The 14824-nt window shown below is 39.0% G+C and overlaps 1 protein-coding gene across 1 annotated transcript in view; it reads left to right on the top strand.

Moving 5' to 3' along the window:
- Positions 1–9578, top strand: part of ARHGEF7 (Rho guanine nucleotide exchange factor 7) — a 127970-nt gene extending 118392 nt beyond the window's left edge. The window contains exons 19-21 of the mRNA XM_017817299.1: positions 2488–2587; positions 3223–3277; positions 6432–9578. Of these exons, the coding sequence (XP_017672788.1) occupies positions 2488–2587; positions 3223–3277; positions 6432–6554 (278 nt within the window). The 3' untranslated portion in view covers positions 6555–9578. The remainder of the gene's footprint in view (positions 1–2487; positions 2588–3222; positions 3278–6431) is intronic.
- The last annotated feature ends 5246 nt before the right edge of the window (positions 9579–14824 follow it).

Genomic DNA, 14824 nt, shown 5'->3' with positions numbered 1-14824 from the left:
TCACCTAAAAAATCCACTGCGCAGGCACAAAGGTTAATGACCTTTCCCAAATCTTCGCTCGCGAAGACTGGCCATTGCAATTACTTACTTACTCAGCAAGCACTTGTGGGGTTTAGGAAGAAAAGGTCAACAACAATAAAGAAAAACCCACCGAAGCTCACAAAAGGAAACCAAGATTAAGGAGCAAGTGTGTGGGTTTTCGCATAAGTACAAACTGTAAGAGCAGCAAAGATCTGAGATACAAGTAAGAGTTGTATGAATGAGGGTATTGGAGCAATGCAGCCAAGAGTGAAACTTTTGATGTCTTGAGTTCCATGGTAGTTAATGTTTTATGGCACAGGAAGGTCAGTGTTCACAGCAGCAGTTTTCCATTGTGTGTATATGTGTAGCATGAGGTTTCCTTGTGTGTATAATATTTGTGAACTGCTTTCTATGTCTCGGTAATATTAAATGTTTGCTGTGCTCTGCCATACCTACATCAGGATATGCTGATGTAGACGTCTCTTTTACGTACATGTGTGCGTATAACATGTATGGGACTTTTTTTTTTTCCAAGCTGTCTACTCCACACTATTTCTACTTTGCAAGGACCCTTGTTACTCTGCCCAGGCAGACAGTTGGATGCAGCTCTGTACAGAGAGAATGATAATGCATGCTCCTTTTGGTTGAAGGGAGTCACGGGTGAGAAACACGTGACAGTTCTGTTCCTTTGGTCAGTGTCTCCCTTGGTGTGTGCTGAGCTGAGGTGCTCCACGTTGATACAGAGACTCAGAATATAGTGATCTGGTAGCAGCTGCTGCCAAACTAATTCCTAATATAACATTTAACTCAGTGTTGTGTGTTACCTGTTAGGCTAATAAAGCAGAGCAGTAACTAGTTAACTGAAATAAACATGAGACAGCTTTTTACAATTAGAGATTGACAGCGCAAACAGGGAAGTGGCCTTGAGTTCCTTGCAGAGTTTGGATATGTTTGTTTTATAGGTTGTTTGTTCCTGGCAAATAAGTGGGAGTGGAAGCATATTAACCGTTAAAAGATTTCTTCACTCCATAAGAATTTACAGCTTTCAAGGACAAGATTCTTTTTCAAATCTTCAGTTATCTTTATTCTATATAATTTTGACAGTCACATACTGATTCATTAGATATTTACTGTAAGCTTAAGGAAACTGTTTTCTTCATTAGACATTTGTCATTGTTTGCTAAAATAGTTAAAATAATTTTAACACATAGAGCTAAGTCCCTACAAGATCATTGCTCAAAACTCAAGACTACAACTGTTTGGGAAGTTAGTATTTTGTAATGACTGTGATTTATTCCATTTTTTATTTGTTTAGATTATGTATTTTATCATGAACCATAAAAGAAAAGAACTGTTATCACAAAGCAGCTGTTCAGCAACTGATTTCTCTGGACAGGCCTGTGCTCTGTAATACCAGATTATCAGTTCAAAGTGGATGAGATGTTCCTCGTTAATGAAAGTTCATTAAAATGAATTGGTAGGCAAATGTACCCTGTTTGTTAAAACTGATATCTTAGTTAAAATATGCAAGAACTTTAATGCCTTATCTGCAGTGTTTGAATTCTGAATAAATGCTTAGACACCAATTTATTTACAGACCTTCTTAAAAAAAAACCCACTTGTAACTTGTTGCAGCCTAATTAAATAAAGTTTCTAGAATACATACTTTATGTATGTATGAATGAATGCACATATCTGAGATTGGATTTTTCCAATCATAACTAATTTTTTCTAGTCTGTGTGTTTTACCTTGATGTTATAAATTGTAATGAGTGTGGAAAATGTTTTGAAGATTTTTGAATGTTCTTAGTTTTTATCATCAAACTGAGGTGCTTTTAAAAACATTTATTAAATACAAAGAGTGTATTTCATTTGATAGGAATTTATTATAGGCTAAAGCACTATCTGTAAGTGTATTTATGTGTTGTTCACACACACAGAAGTGTAGTGCTTATAGTGTTTCAGGGAAAGGGGTTTTAACTTTAGTCCCCTCACTGCTGTGTCGTTTTATACCACTATTCTGCTTCTCAGTGACAGAGTAATAGGTTTAGAGCTGAACTGTTTCTTGGATTTGTATCAGTGTGACATCAGAATCTGTCCTTGAGGCTTAAATCATGGTTATTTAAACACAGCTATCTCTTTCTCAGTCTGCCATTGTGAATTTGTATAGCTTTTACTGATGGTTGAATAGTGCACTGTTTGTTGAATGGTGTAGCACCCCTGTCGATGACATGGGAGTTGTCAGCAGTGCAGTAGGAGTGTCAAACAATTTTTTTGTTGTTTTAAGGCTGTGGTTTCAAATGTAAAAAAATGTGTCAGTACCTTCTGTTTGTGGAGGGAAGGGGGAAATGGGAAGTGGTATACCTTGGTTCTGCAGGTGTATCATGCAGCAAATGAAAGAATGATTTTTAAAAGGCCCCAACAATGTTTGTGGTTTGCTCATTTTGTAATTTATTTTTACAACAGGTTCCCGTAAAGAATCAGCTCCTCAAGTCCTGCTTCCAGAAGAAGAAAAAATTATTGTAGAAGAAACTAAAAGTAATGGTCAGACTGTTATAGAAGAGAAGTAAGAAAATATTTAATGATTGATAGATTAAAGTAGTGAACTTTTCACTCTTCTTCCTCCTCCCATTATAATAGTGTGTGTATGGTATGTTTGTAGTAGGGAACAGAGCTGAGTATCCTGCCAGTCCTTTAGTTGGCCTTCATTTAAATATCTGGTTTCTTTGTATATGCTGTGCAACTTACTCCACTCATGTCAAGAAGTGAAATGCTTCACTTAAAAATAATTTTTCCAAGTGCTGTCAGATTTCAATATTAAACTGCTGTCATCTTTCTAATTAGTGTGTGGCATCGTTCTACTTTTTTGGTAAGGTGTATGTTGGAAATGAAACTACAGTTTTGTTCTAGAAAGCTGGAATACAGAAACTAGTATTGGTCTGTAAGTGCTGGAGAGGTGTTTCCTGTCACAGAAGGTGGTAACATGTGCTTGCCTTACTGAATATAAATTGGGATAAGAAATAGGGGTTGTTTGTTTGTTTGTTTTTAACACAGGTTTGAAATTAGCAATTAGCTGTGGGGTTTTGTTTTATAGGTTGTTTTTTTTAAATTGCATTTCATTTAGCAGTTTTGTCTAATAATAAATTTAGTCATGTATTTCTGGAAACTGTTATAACAGATCATGTTCCTTTTTCGTTTTAGAAGCCTTGTTGACACAGTATATGCATTAAAGGATGAAGTACAGGAGTTAAGACAGGTTGGTAACTTGCTACATTTATAGCAACACAGAGAACGAAAAGATGGAAGGCTTATTGTAAAAACAAATACGGATTGTAAGTTTATTCACTTTGACAGGCATGAACTTGAATTTTGGATTATTTTAAAAGTAAAATAATGTTGGAGGAGAGGTACCCTCTGTTGTGGTTGTCATCAGTCCTTTGAGAGTAGTAAGTATTGTTTCTCTGAGGTGAATTACTAAGCTATTCTTGGATATTGCAAACTGTGAAATGGCAGAAGCATTAAGCAAATTCAGTTCTGCTGTATCACCAGCAAAGTAGGCTTATAGAGGCTGAGAAATAGTATTTACTCTAGAATGTATCATTTTAGTAGTATAAGTGTCTAGATCTATTTAGACCTTTATTAACAATCCTACAGTAACCTGAACATCTCTTACAAATCAGTTCTTAAAACCTCTCATTTCTAGAGAGGAGAGTTCTTTTCAGTACCTATCATGTGACCTTTTTAAATGAGGGTTTCAAGTTAGTTCTGGGTGCTGCTTTGTCACTTGTTTTAAGTGTCTAAAATGAGATGTTAAAAATACCATCTTCTTGTCAGGACACAGCTTGTTTAAACTATGTTAATGCTGCCACATATAGTCTTTGCTTAATGTATAGGTGAAAAAAGCACTGAATTTTCCTCGCTCTCCAGTGTATGAATTTGCCAACTGACCTTAACCAGTCTGACTCAGGAAGTTGGATAAAATTCCTGTGTTAATTAAAAAGGATTTGTATTAAAATTTTTTTCGGTTTTGGGCTATAAACATGAATCCAAATTCTTTGCCCATCTGTAAGCATACCCAGTATTTCCAAGGTTGTCATGCATGTTCCTTGCAATAGACAGTTGATGTCTTGCATACTTAAATTCTGCTGGTTCAGCATAATAAGCATGAGTATCCCAGGTTGGATTCGAATTTGACAGTCTTTTTAAAAATACAGTTCATGTAATACAAGCAGCAGTAATAGTCCATGAATACTCCCATGGCCTGACTGCCTTTGTACAAAGAATAAATGTGCAACCTCACTGAGGCTCTGCACATCTCTGTGACCCTTAATCAGAAAGTCACCTTCACCTGAGCTTCAAGCAATAGCTCCCTTTTCCTGTGCCTTTCCAAATAGATCGTCTTGATTATCTAACACCTTCCAAAGCCAAGACATATTAAAGCCTTTAAATTCATTTTCTTGGCTTTTGAGACTCTCCGCTTAGAAGCATTTGTTGGTCCACTGCTGTGATGCTGCCAACTAGAGAAGTGGCAGAAATAACCTCTGAGGTGGCAGGGTCCCAAGTGAGCAAAGCCTTTATGGATAAAGGCTCTCTGGGACTACATAGCACCTGCTTGGTGTAGACACCAGGCTACAAAGTGGGATCCCTCCCATAGCACCTTCCAGAGGTTATTCATAGCTCTTGCTCCACAGACACTACACTTGAATAGTACAGACCTGAATCGGCAGACTTAATACATTAAATCTGTACCTACAGCAAAACAATGAAATTTCTGAGTTTCTCAACATACTTGAAGAGGGAATGGAATTAATGAAGTGACAGACCCTGGTTGTGTGTATAGACTAGAGAAGGAGAAGCTGGAGAGGAGCCTGAGGGAACTGGTCGATGGCAAGCTGAATATGAGTCCCTGGCAGCCAGGAGGGTCAACTGTGTCCTGGGAGGCATCAGACAAAGCATCACCAGCTGGTCAAAGGAAGTGATTGTTTCACTCTTCCTCTATGCTTGTGCAGCCTCACCTTGAGTATCGTGTGCAGTTTTGAGCACCACAATTTAAGAAAGACATTAAGCTATTAGAGGGCATCCAAAAGAGGGCCATGAGTATGGTGAAGGGTCTGGAGGGGAAGCCTTATGAGGAGCAACTGAGTTTGTTCAGCCTGGAGGAGACTGAGGAGAGACCTCATTGTGGTCTTCAGCATCCTCACGAGGGGACTTTGAGGTGCAGGTACTGATCTCTTCACTCTTGTGACCAGTGACAGGACTCAAGGAAATGGCGTGGAGCTGAATTGAGAGGTTTAGGTTAGGTATCAGGAAAAGGTTTTTCACCGACAGTGTGGTTAAGGACTGGAACAGGGTCTTAAGGGGAATGGTCACAACACCTAGCGTGACAGGGTTCAGGAAGCATTTGGACAGTGCTCTCAGGCACATGGTGGTATGCTTGGGGTGTCCTGCACAGGGCCAGGAGTTGGAGTCGGTGATCCCAATGAATCCCTTCTAACTCAGCATATTCTATGATTCTGTGATCACATCCTATTTCTGGAAATGTCTGTAAATAAGAGCTGATGTTGCCTCCTCAGTGGGACCCCTGAATTGCAGGCCTGCATTTGTTAAACACCAGTAGGCTTGTCTTGGGGCCTAATTTCAGTGTTATGTTCTGGTTGCTTCCCTACTGTTGCCAGCATCACCTTGGCCTGTACAGAATTAAATGGTGTAAGCATTCCTGTGGATTGGTCAGTAACATCCTTACAGTCCTGTTGTTCATTTATTTCAGTATTGCCTGATGGCACTAAATAGTGAGAACTCTCTTGTTAATGTACAAGCAGAGTGATGGTGTTCCTTGAAATTCAGGCTTCTCTTAGACTGGTAGTCATCAATCTTGTTTACAATTTAGTCACAGAAACACTTTCCAGAGAGTGTAATGGTTTTCAGGATACTCTTTTCAAGTATTTATGTTCCTAATGAAGCAAGTCAATTTGCATTAAGTTTTAAGAAGCTTTTCTGAGATTGTGAAACTAGTTAAAATCACAGGAGGCTCTTAAAGGAGATATTTAGTCTGCTTATTGTTCCATTTCCTTTCTCCATTAGCAGCAGATATATTCTACTCCTCATTGATTAGATTTGAACAGATTCAAGATTATTGGCCATCTGTGACTAGCACTTTTGTTATAAAGGGCCCCTAAGTATGAATAGGAAGTAGCTCAGTTTCCATTTTGTGGGTTTTGTTCCATTGAGTGAAATAACGTATGTGTATGTAACTTGAGAAGTTTTAATACAAGTTTTGCTTTTGAACAGCTAATATCTGTTTTACTGAGAAGAACCTTCAGAGTTTGTAATTGACAATGTATGTGTACTAAGAAAAGATATGTCAAAAGCCCTCAAAACAAACTAGTAATATTTCTATCTCTGTTAAACAGGATAACAAAAAGATGAAGAAATCATTAGAAGAGGAACAAAGAGCTCGCAAGGACTTGGAGAAGCTTGTTAGAAAAGTCCTAAAGAACATGAATGATCCATCTTGGGATGAAACCAACTTATAACTAATTTTTTTCTTTTTTGTCCCCCCCTTTTTCTTTCTATTGAAAGACCAGTTGTAAAACTGAGCTGGGAAGCCTTCTGACATTAGTCAGTGTTGCATCAAGAACACTACAAAGCAGGATTTAACTGGATCTAGTGATTTCTTCCTCTGAGCATACAGAAACAGTCAAGCCATTTTCTGAAGCAATCTGTGCTTTAAGTGTGGAGACCATGGATCCTGAACTCTACTAAACTTAATTTGTTTGCATCTAAATTACCTCATTTGCAGAAAGTGCAGCACCTGACTAAAAGTCCATGTTTTTCAGTGGCTTTTTAATTAAATATATATTTTTCATGTAAATAGCTGTAATTTTGAATGCATATGTGATTGATGTATCAGGGCTGATATGTTGGGGGTTTTTTCTCTTGTTACTACAATGGTCACAAGTGTTAGAAATGATGGCAGTACTGTCTTACCTAAGAATGGTATGAATTATGAATTAGTTCCAAATTACCCACTCATCACACATGCAAATTTAAACCCCTGTTTTTCCTATTGACCACTATATTTAAATCCTTGACTGTTACTTGTCTCTCCATACATTTTCAAACAGTTTACAATTCCTTAAGAACAGTATTAAAATACAGAAAATTGTTTATTGACAGTAGAAACAATTTTTAACAAAACTAATGTCCACAACTTACATTCACATACACTTGTTTGGCAGACTAATCTGTTGTGCTTTGGCCACCAGAAGACTGATGTACTTGCCTGCTTTTTATGACTGTGATTTTTAGGTGTTTGTGTACTACATTTTCTATTGTTGTGCTTAAACATACAACTGGCTGATAATTTAATGGATCATACTGTTTGTTAAACAAAAAAAAAAAATCAATCTAATCCAGAATTTTGTGAATAAATCATTGCTATTTATATTTTATGGTCACAGCAGTTAAATTTTAGCTAACCTTTGTGCATAAGACACACAGGCTAGACCAAATTTCATTCAGAGCTTTGTTTTTATACCACTATAAGACTCTCTGGAGTTCCCATACTGTGGAAGCACTCATTTCTTTCCTACCCTATTTTCTCAGCATGTTGCTGGTTTCTGCCCTACTAGGATTCAAATGGAAAGAAATATGAAAATAAGATTTTTTTTCTTATAAATCATACTGTAATTTTTACTTTGCACTGCTGACAGATTTGAAAATACGTAAAGGAACATTAATTCCCAAGTCTGATAGGTGCAATTACTGCAGTTTCTTGTATTTGAAATAGGAGATGCTACATCACTGCAAATGGTGAGCTTAAAATGGAGTACTTAAAATACTAATCCCATTAAAGCTCATTTTTTTTCATAGATTTCATCAAACTTTGGGTTCAACTCCAGATGGTGCAGTTTTCTGAGGGGTTTTTATTCAGCTGACGGTCAGAAGTACAGGTATAGCACAGACCTGAATCGCACCTTTTACAATCCTGATTTTCTAGTGCCCTTTAACTCCTGTTAAATGTAATGCTCAGACTTGAGCAAATGTTTATATGAACTTTAGTAAGTTGGAGCAAGGGTGATTAGGGTTGTAAGAACTGTCATGCACATTTTAAATCTTTTGGAAAATCTATTTTTAAAGCTATCCACTTTTTTCAGCCAAGAACAGCTTTTTTTAAATAGGAAATTATGTCAGTTATTGCATACTTGTGAAACAATTCTGTGGGAATGGATACTTGATAATCTGAATAGACAAGTTGTCTGTTTTAAAAAGCTGAATATATTTGTAGGTATTTTGTGTTCCTGCAATTTAAAAATGTTTTCCTTTAATCCTAAAGGAGGAGAAAATGAAAAATGTCTACATTATCAGAGTTACATATATTCACAGAACTTTAAAACTTATTTTAATTCTCTATACCAAAATCTTTTCTTGATGTTTACAGTTGCACAAAAGTGTGGACTGGCATTTATATTTATCTTCACATTTAGGAAATACTCTTGCTGAAAGCTAAGTGATACTAAACCATGCAAATTCATAGTATCTTGGCCATATTTAGATTTGGGAATGCTGATATAATTAGAATTTTGCTAACATTTTTATTTTCTGACATTCAGGCAAATTTACAGAGCGAACTTTAATTTTCAGCTGAGCATATGCGAAAGGACATTCCAGAGGAAGATGTATAAAAGGAAAACACTAACCTTACCAGTATTTAGCAAATTTACTCAGGAAAAACTTCCATCATGACAATTTGTTTTACCTTGTATTGTGAAGAGTGGTGTTGCTATGTAAATCTGCTGACTCTTAGTGCCTGTGATTATTATCATTTCTGACAGTACCCCTATACTGACATCTAATGAACATGCCTTAAACACTGGGATTAAACAGTTGTAAAATACGACCAGGACTTAGGGACTGACTTTATTCAAGATGGATTGGGATGACTAATTTTCATAAAAAAACACCAAAAAAAAAAAAAGGGGGGGAGGGGAGGTGGGAAGAAAACCAACCTAATATTGCAGATAGCTTTTGCCTCTAGTGCAGAGAGCACCTTCAGGCTTTTGGGAACCAAGGAGTATCTGATGCTTTTTCCATTGACAATTTGTTACACTGTATATAAATTGTAAATGTCACCATGGACCTTCTGAATTGTTGGAAACTTTATATAAGCATGGATAAATGGGGCACTGTTTATTTAACCTATTAAAGGGTTATTTGTTTGCTCTCATCATTTAGGGATGAGGAGATGAAGCCATTTCTTGTCCTATAGATGTGAAGCACTTTCAGTTCTGAACTGTCCAAAATGTAGCATAACATTTCGCTGTACTATACTGATGTATGTGTGTTTGTCTCACCGTGTCATGACGTCTTAAAGATTGAACAACTGACTGCTTTTGTATAAACCTTCTTAATGTCAATCATTTAGGGAATTTAGAGTGTCTGTTTATGATGTCTGTGGAGAACTCAAATTTAGTTTAGATGTCACAATAATATCCTGGTATCGACTACTAAGGCGTTTATGCTACGTTGCTGTAATTAAACCATGATTTTTCCCCCTACCCTATGAAGTGTTACATTTCATCTAATATGTGAGCTGTGAGATTAAGAAGGTAAATTGCTTTAATTTTTTGCCTTTCTTATAAATAATAATCTTTGCAATAGTTCTTATACTATCTTGAAAGAGCTTTTTTGTGGCCTTTTATAGTAGTAAATTCATGCTTAGAGACAAAATGGGAATGTTTATAGGGCTGAGAAGAAGGATCTTAACTGTTACACTGAGGAATGTTCACTTCTTTGGTAACCTGACCTGCTCAGGTAATGTAAGAAATGGAAGAGATTGAAGATGGAGCAAAGAAAGAAAGAAACACTAGAAACTGTATAAATTAAGTAAAATATTTTCTACATGCATGATTTATCTGAATAGACTTGAAATTTGTGATAAGTGTGCATCATAGGGACTTTTATGTGGTTGGTGCTGCCTGAAATAGGGGAGTGGGATGATTTTTATAGTAAGAAAATGATGGGTATTGCTTTACACTGAATAATGAGATGGGTTAAGGGAAGTGGAGACAGTCATTTGTTTGAAAAGATGGTTTCAGTCTTTGCACAAGGCACTTGAAGGGATTAGTAACTGAGCTTAGATGTGTGAAATGATATGTTTATTCCAGCTTAGTTTAACAAGGAGGTATACTTAGGAGGAACAGAGGACTGTAAGTATGGTGGTTTATAACTGTTAATAGAAGTCTCATTTTCCTGCTTTTCTCTGTATTCATCACTGTGCAGACAGGTATTTTCCAGAATTTGAAATCATCATTTACTTGTCACCAGAAGTATTTTGGGGATTTTCTTTTTGTGTCTTGTTGTGGTAGGTTGACTATGGCTGGCTGTCAGACCTTTACCCAGCTGCTCTCTTATTCCTTTCCCTCGGAAGGAGATGGGGGAGGGAGTAAGATGGAAAAGCTTGTGCATTGAGATAAAAGATACTCATGTCTTACCATGTAATAAGAGTTGGATGCTAAGGAACAAACAAAAACTAAGCCACCTTTCTCCTGCCACAGTCCTTCTTCCGAGGCTGAACTTAACTCCTTCGTTCCTGATCCCCCTATCTTGCCCTCTTCTCCCACCCGGCAGAGCAGGGATATGGCAATGGGGGTTGTGATCTCTCTGTAACAGTTCCTGTTTCCTGCTCCCTGTTCTTCATGTTTTTCCCTGCTCTAGTGTTTATCCTCTCCATGGCTTGCAGTCCTGGAAGGATAAATCTGTTCCAGTGTGGGTTCATTCCTGTCTACAGTTCCTGTCAGGAGCATGCCCCTGTGTGGGCTCACTGTGGACTGCAGGTTACTTGAGTGGATCTGCTGTAGTATGGAGTTCTCCCTGGGCTGTGGGGGAAATCCTACTTTACCATGGTCTTCTCCACGGGATGTAGGGGAGCCTTCTCCAGCACCTGAAGCACCTTGTTCCCCTCCTTCTCTTACCTGTTCTTGCAATTTTTCCTCACTGCTGCACTCTAAAATAAGTTTTCCTCAAGGCACTACCATTTTGTCGAAGAGGCTTAGCTGTGTCCTGCTTGTCCAAGGGGTATCTAATTTGCATCCTGTTGGAGCTGCTACACCTTGCAGGCTCATAAATTTAGATGCAGAACCTGCTGTTACCCACTTGCAGTGATCACCTTTGCTTGCTGTGATAGGTCATGAGAAAGGAAAGGAAGGAGCATGTAACGCTGTCAATTATAGGAATGAGAGGCTTAAAATAGTCAGGGGAGGTGTGGGTGAAATGTGTGTGTGTATCTGTATCTACTTGAGTCCCACAGTGCTGATGCTGAAGGGTCCCAGAAATGTGGAGTTTGCACTTTGGAGAAATGGTGAGAGGAAGTTTGAGATGAATTTGCTCTGCTAGGCATGCTTCATCATCTGGAAAAGGGATATAGGCTTGCCATATTTCACCTTGCATGCTCTGCACTTGAGCTTTCTCTTTAATTCATGTGAGTCAAATGTTATCTTGGGAGGGGAACTGAGCCTGGATTCAGAACTAAATTAACCTCCTGAGCTGAACATTAATTTAAGTGGCTGCCTTTAAAACCACTGTCCAGGTCCAAATCTAACTCTTGGGTCCTTAGGACGAAATAAAAGCTACAGTTCAGTGAGTTACTGTGAACAGTTACAACTGTGGTGTCAGTTACTTAATGGAAGGTCTTCGCAGCCCAAAATTTGTGCAGGTGCTCCCATGAGTTTCTCAACATTCTCACTGATCTCATTCCCTTTCTCTGTTGGACATGCACAGGCTCTCCTTTATGCATGGCAGAGCTCACTTCTATGTTTTTTTTTTTCCCTCAAGAACTGTCTTGGGTGGTCATGGATCTGTCCCATCCCCCATTTGTCTGGTTGTGCCATGTACACCTGCAGGGATATCTGCTGTCTTTCCAGTTACCGTGGCAGTGCTGAACAGCCTTGGCAAGTAAGGCCCTGTGCACATTTTGCTGTATACTCCTTGTTCTCCTCCATGTAAGCAGTGAGTCCGATTTTAGGCTGACATTTTAGGCAGTGGACACTGACACAGTGAGAAAGCTTTTACCTGCTGCTATGCACCTGTCCCAGAAGTGTGGCATTACCTATGAGACACTTGGGATATCAGACTCATAGAATATCTCGAGTTGGAAGAGACACATAAGGATTGAGTCCAACTCTCTGCTTCTTGCAGGACTACCTAAAACTAAACCATATGACTAAGAGCATTGTTCAGATGCTCCTTGAACTCTTGACAGGCTTGGTGCTGAGGGGAGCCTGTTCCAGCGATTGACCAGCCACCCTCTCAGTGAAGACTGTTGTGTTTTAACCCCAGCTGGCAACTAAGTGCCATGCAGCTGCTCACTCCCTACCACCCCCATCCCATGCTGGGGAGGAGAACTGGAAAGAAAAGGTAGGCCTCGTGGGCTAAGATAAGAACAATTTAATAATTGAAACAAAATATTTTGATAATAATTATAGTGATACTAAATATTGTAATAATAGTCATAATAAAAACAACTGTAATTATTAAAGTGATGGACAATACAACTGCTCATCTCCAGATGCCCCAGCCTGTCCCCAAGCAGCGATTGTCCTCTTCCAGGTAACACCTCCAGTTTATATGCTAGGCATGACATTCCGTGGTATGGAATATCCCTTTGACCAGTTTGGGTCACCTGTCCTGGCCATGCTTCCTCACAGCTTGTGCATCTGCTCACTGGCAGAGTGTGAGACAAAAGTTCCTGACAGGGTAAGCACTACTTAGCATCAACCAAAACATCCGTGTGTTATCAGCTTTATTTTCATACTGAATCCAAAACACAGCACTGTACTAGCTACTAAGAGTAAAACTAACAGACTTTTTCCTGATGTCCATTCTGATGTCATACATAGACCTGGTGAGATTCCCCAAACAATTTATTTTTTCTTAGCCAGTGTATCACTCAGACTTTTCTAGCCATCTCTTGCCAGTCAAGCAACCTATGATAGCTGTGTGTTTGCTGTAGACATAAAGGGACAAAACAGAAATAGCATGTTTTTACGGTATTTTTCCAGCAGGGGAGTGTGTTAGCTTCTGCTTTGTCAGAAACTACTCAGTTTCCCTGAATTTGTTAGTATTTGTATTTTTGTATGCTTTTAAAACCAACTGGAGTTAGCTTTTTCTGTATTCTGGAGCTGCTTTTCAAGCTCCAGGAAATACAGTCTATTAACCTTTTGTTCTATACAACAAAAGTAGACAGTCACAGTTGAAAGTGTTCATGTAGCATTTGACCCAGCTGTGTGCATAGGATTTGTATGGGTTTTTTTAGCATTTCCCCATGGCACGCATGACTTACCGTAGCATTTGTGCATTCAGCATCACAAGGGCTCTTTCAGCACAATGCAATGTGGAGATAACACAGGATCAAGTTTATTGTGAGGCAAAACTAAGCAAGGGATTTGGCTGTGATCACTAGTTCTTTTAATCTCTGGCCTAAATCTACTGCAGACAGAATTTCAGAGGAACTGAGAAAAATCCAGTGCTACAAGACTGGTTTAATAGTTCCCACTTGAATTCTCCATTCTGAGACTGAGTGGAGAAAACACGGGGATGATGCGTGGTCCTCCATCCACTGTACCCTCTCATCACTGGCTAACAAGTAAGATTTCTGCTAAGAATTTATGTTACAGGACTGTTAACAGTCCTAAGAAGGGGAAGGAGCAATGCATTGAGGGAACATGGTGACTACCTTGGTCTTGAAGCTAAGCATTTGAAAATACAGGTTCAAGAAAGTGCCCCTGCCCTGGCCACCAGATCTTCAGCAAGATTTCTGCCTCAGCATCCAGACCTGGTTCCATGTATCCGAGGACTGTCTCACTGACCATCTTTATCACTTCAATGCAAGAAATGACTTATAATTTAAATGCCTTTCAATGTATTTCCTGCTAGTAGGGAAGCCCTTGATTAAAAGAAAAAGCATTCTATTATCTGGCTCTTCTGAATGGCTTCCTGCTCATTAAGAGCATCAGATTTTATCAACGTCCACCATGAAATACCTAACATGAAGAGTTCTGCCTTCTGCAAGGCTGTAGATCAGGAGCTCAGATGCATCTGTGTGAGAGGCACTGGTGTATGTCAGGAGGAAAAGTTATTTCTACCTAAATCATTGTACATGCCTGTAAGGCTGGATTCATCTGCACAGCCCTGCGTGGTGTGTGCCAGGAGGATTCTGGGCAGAGACTTTTAGAGGCTAGTTCAACCACCCTGTAGAAACAAGTCATCCTTTGTGCTGCACTCCAAACTAAAAGGATGGCATCAGCTGGTTTGCATGCAGGTAAATTAGGCAGCCTTATGCAAAGGTGCAGTATGAGGGGGGACATGATGAAGGAAACAGGGAACTATGACATGGGGCCAAGTTCTGAAGTGAGAAAACCACAGTGAAAACACTCTTTTCTCACTATACTGATAGGGGAAGTACTGACATGCTCCTTCAGCAAGGCAGTGTGTCCTGTGTGCTGTGCACACTGCGAGGAACAGTAGTGTGAAAACTTGAGTGGGAAGTGACAGACGAGTTGTTGCTGGCATTACTGAAAACTCTGGCTATTGGAAGAGGTTGGAGTGACAGGCTTTATTTGAGGGGGAAGCGGGAATGAAAACACAGTGCACCCCACAGGCATTGTCCCAGATGAGGTGGAAATTTTTGAGTGTTTTTTGTCCACAGAGCATAAGCTTCTCATTCTGCTGTTTTCTGCTAGGTTTCTCTGCCTATATTATGCCTCCCACATCCATCTGCTGACAACTATGATGCTATGTGGAACAC

Source organism: Lepidothrix coronata, unplaced genomic scaffold, assembly GCF_001604755.1.
Source record: "Lepidothrix coronata isolate B3197 unplaced genomic scaffold, Lepidothrix_coronata-1.0 Scaffold60, whole genome shotgun sequence".
Taxonomy (NCBI): domain Eukaryota; kingdom Metazoa; phylum Chordata; class Aves; order Passeriformes; family Pipridae; genus Lepidothrix; species Lepidothrix coronata.
Note: the sequence above shows the minus strand (reverse complement) of the source record. Positions and strands in the feature narration are given on the sequence as shown.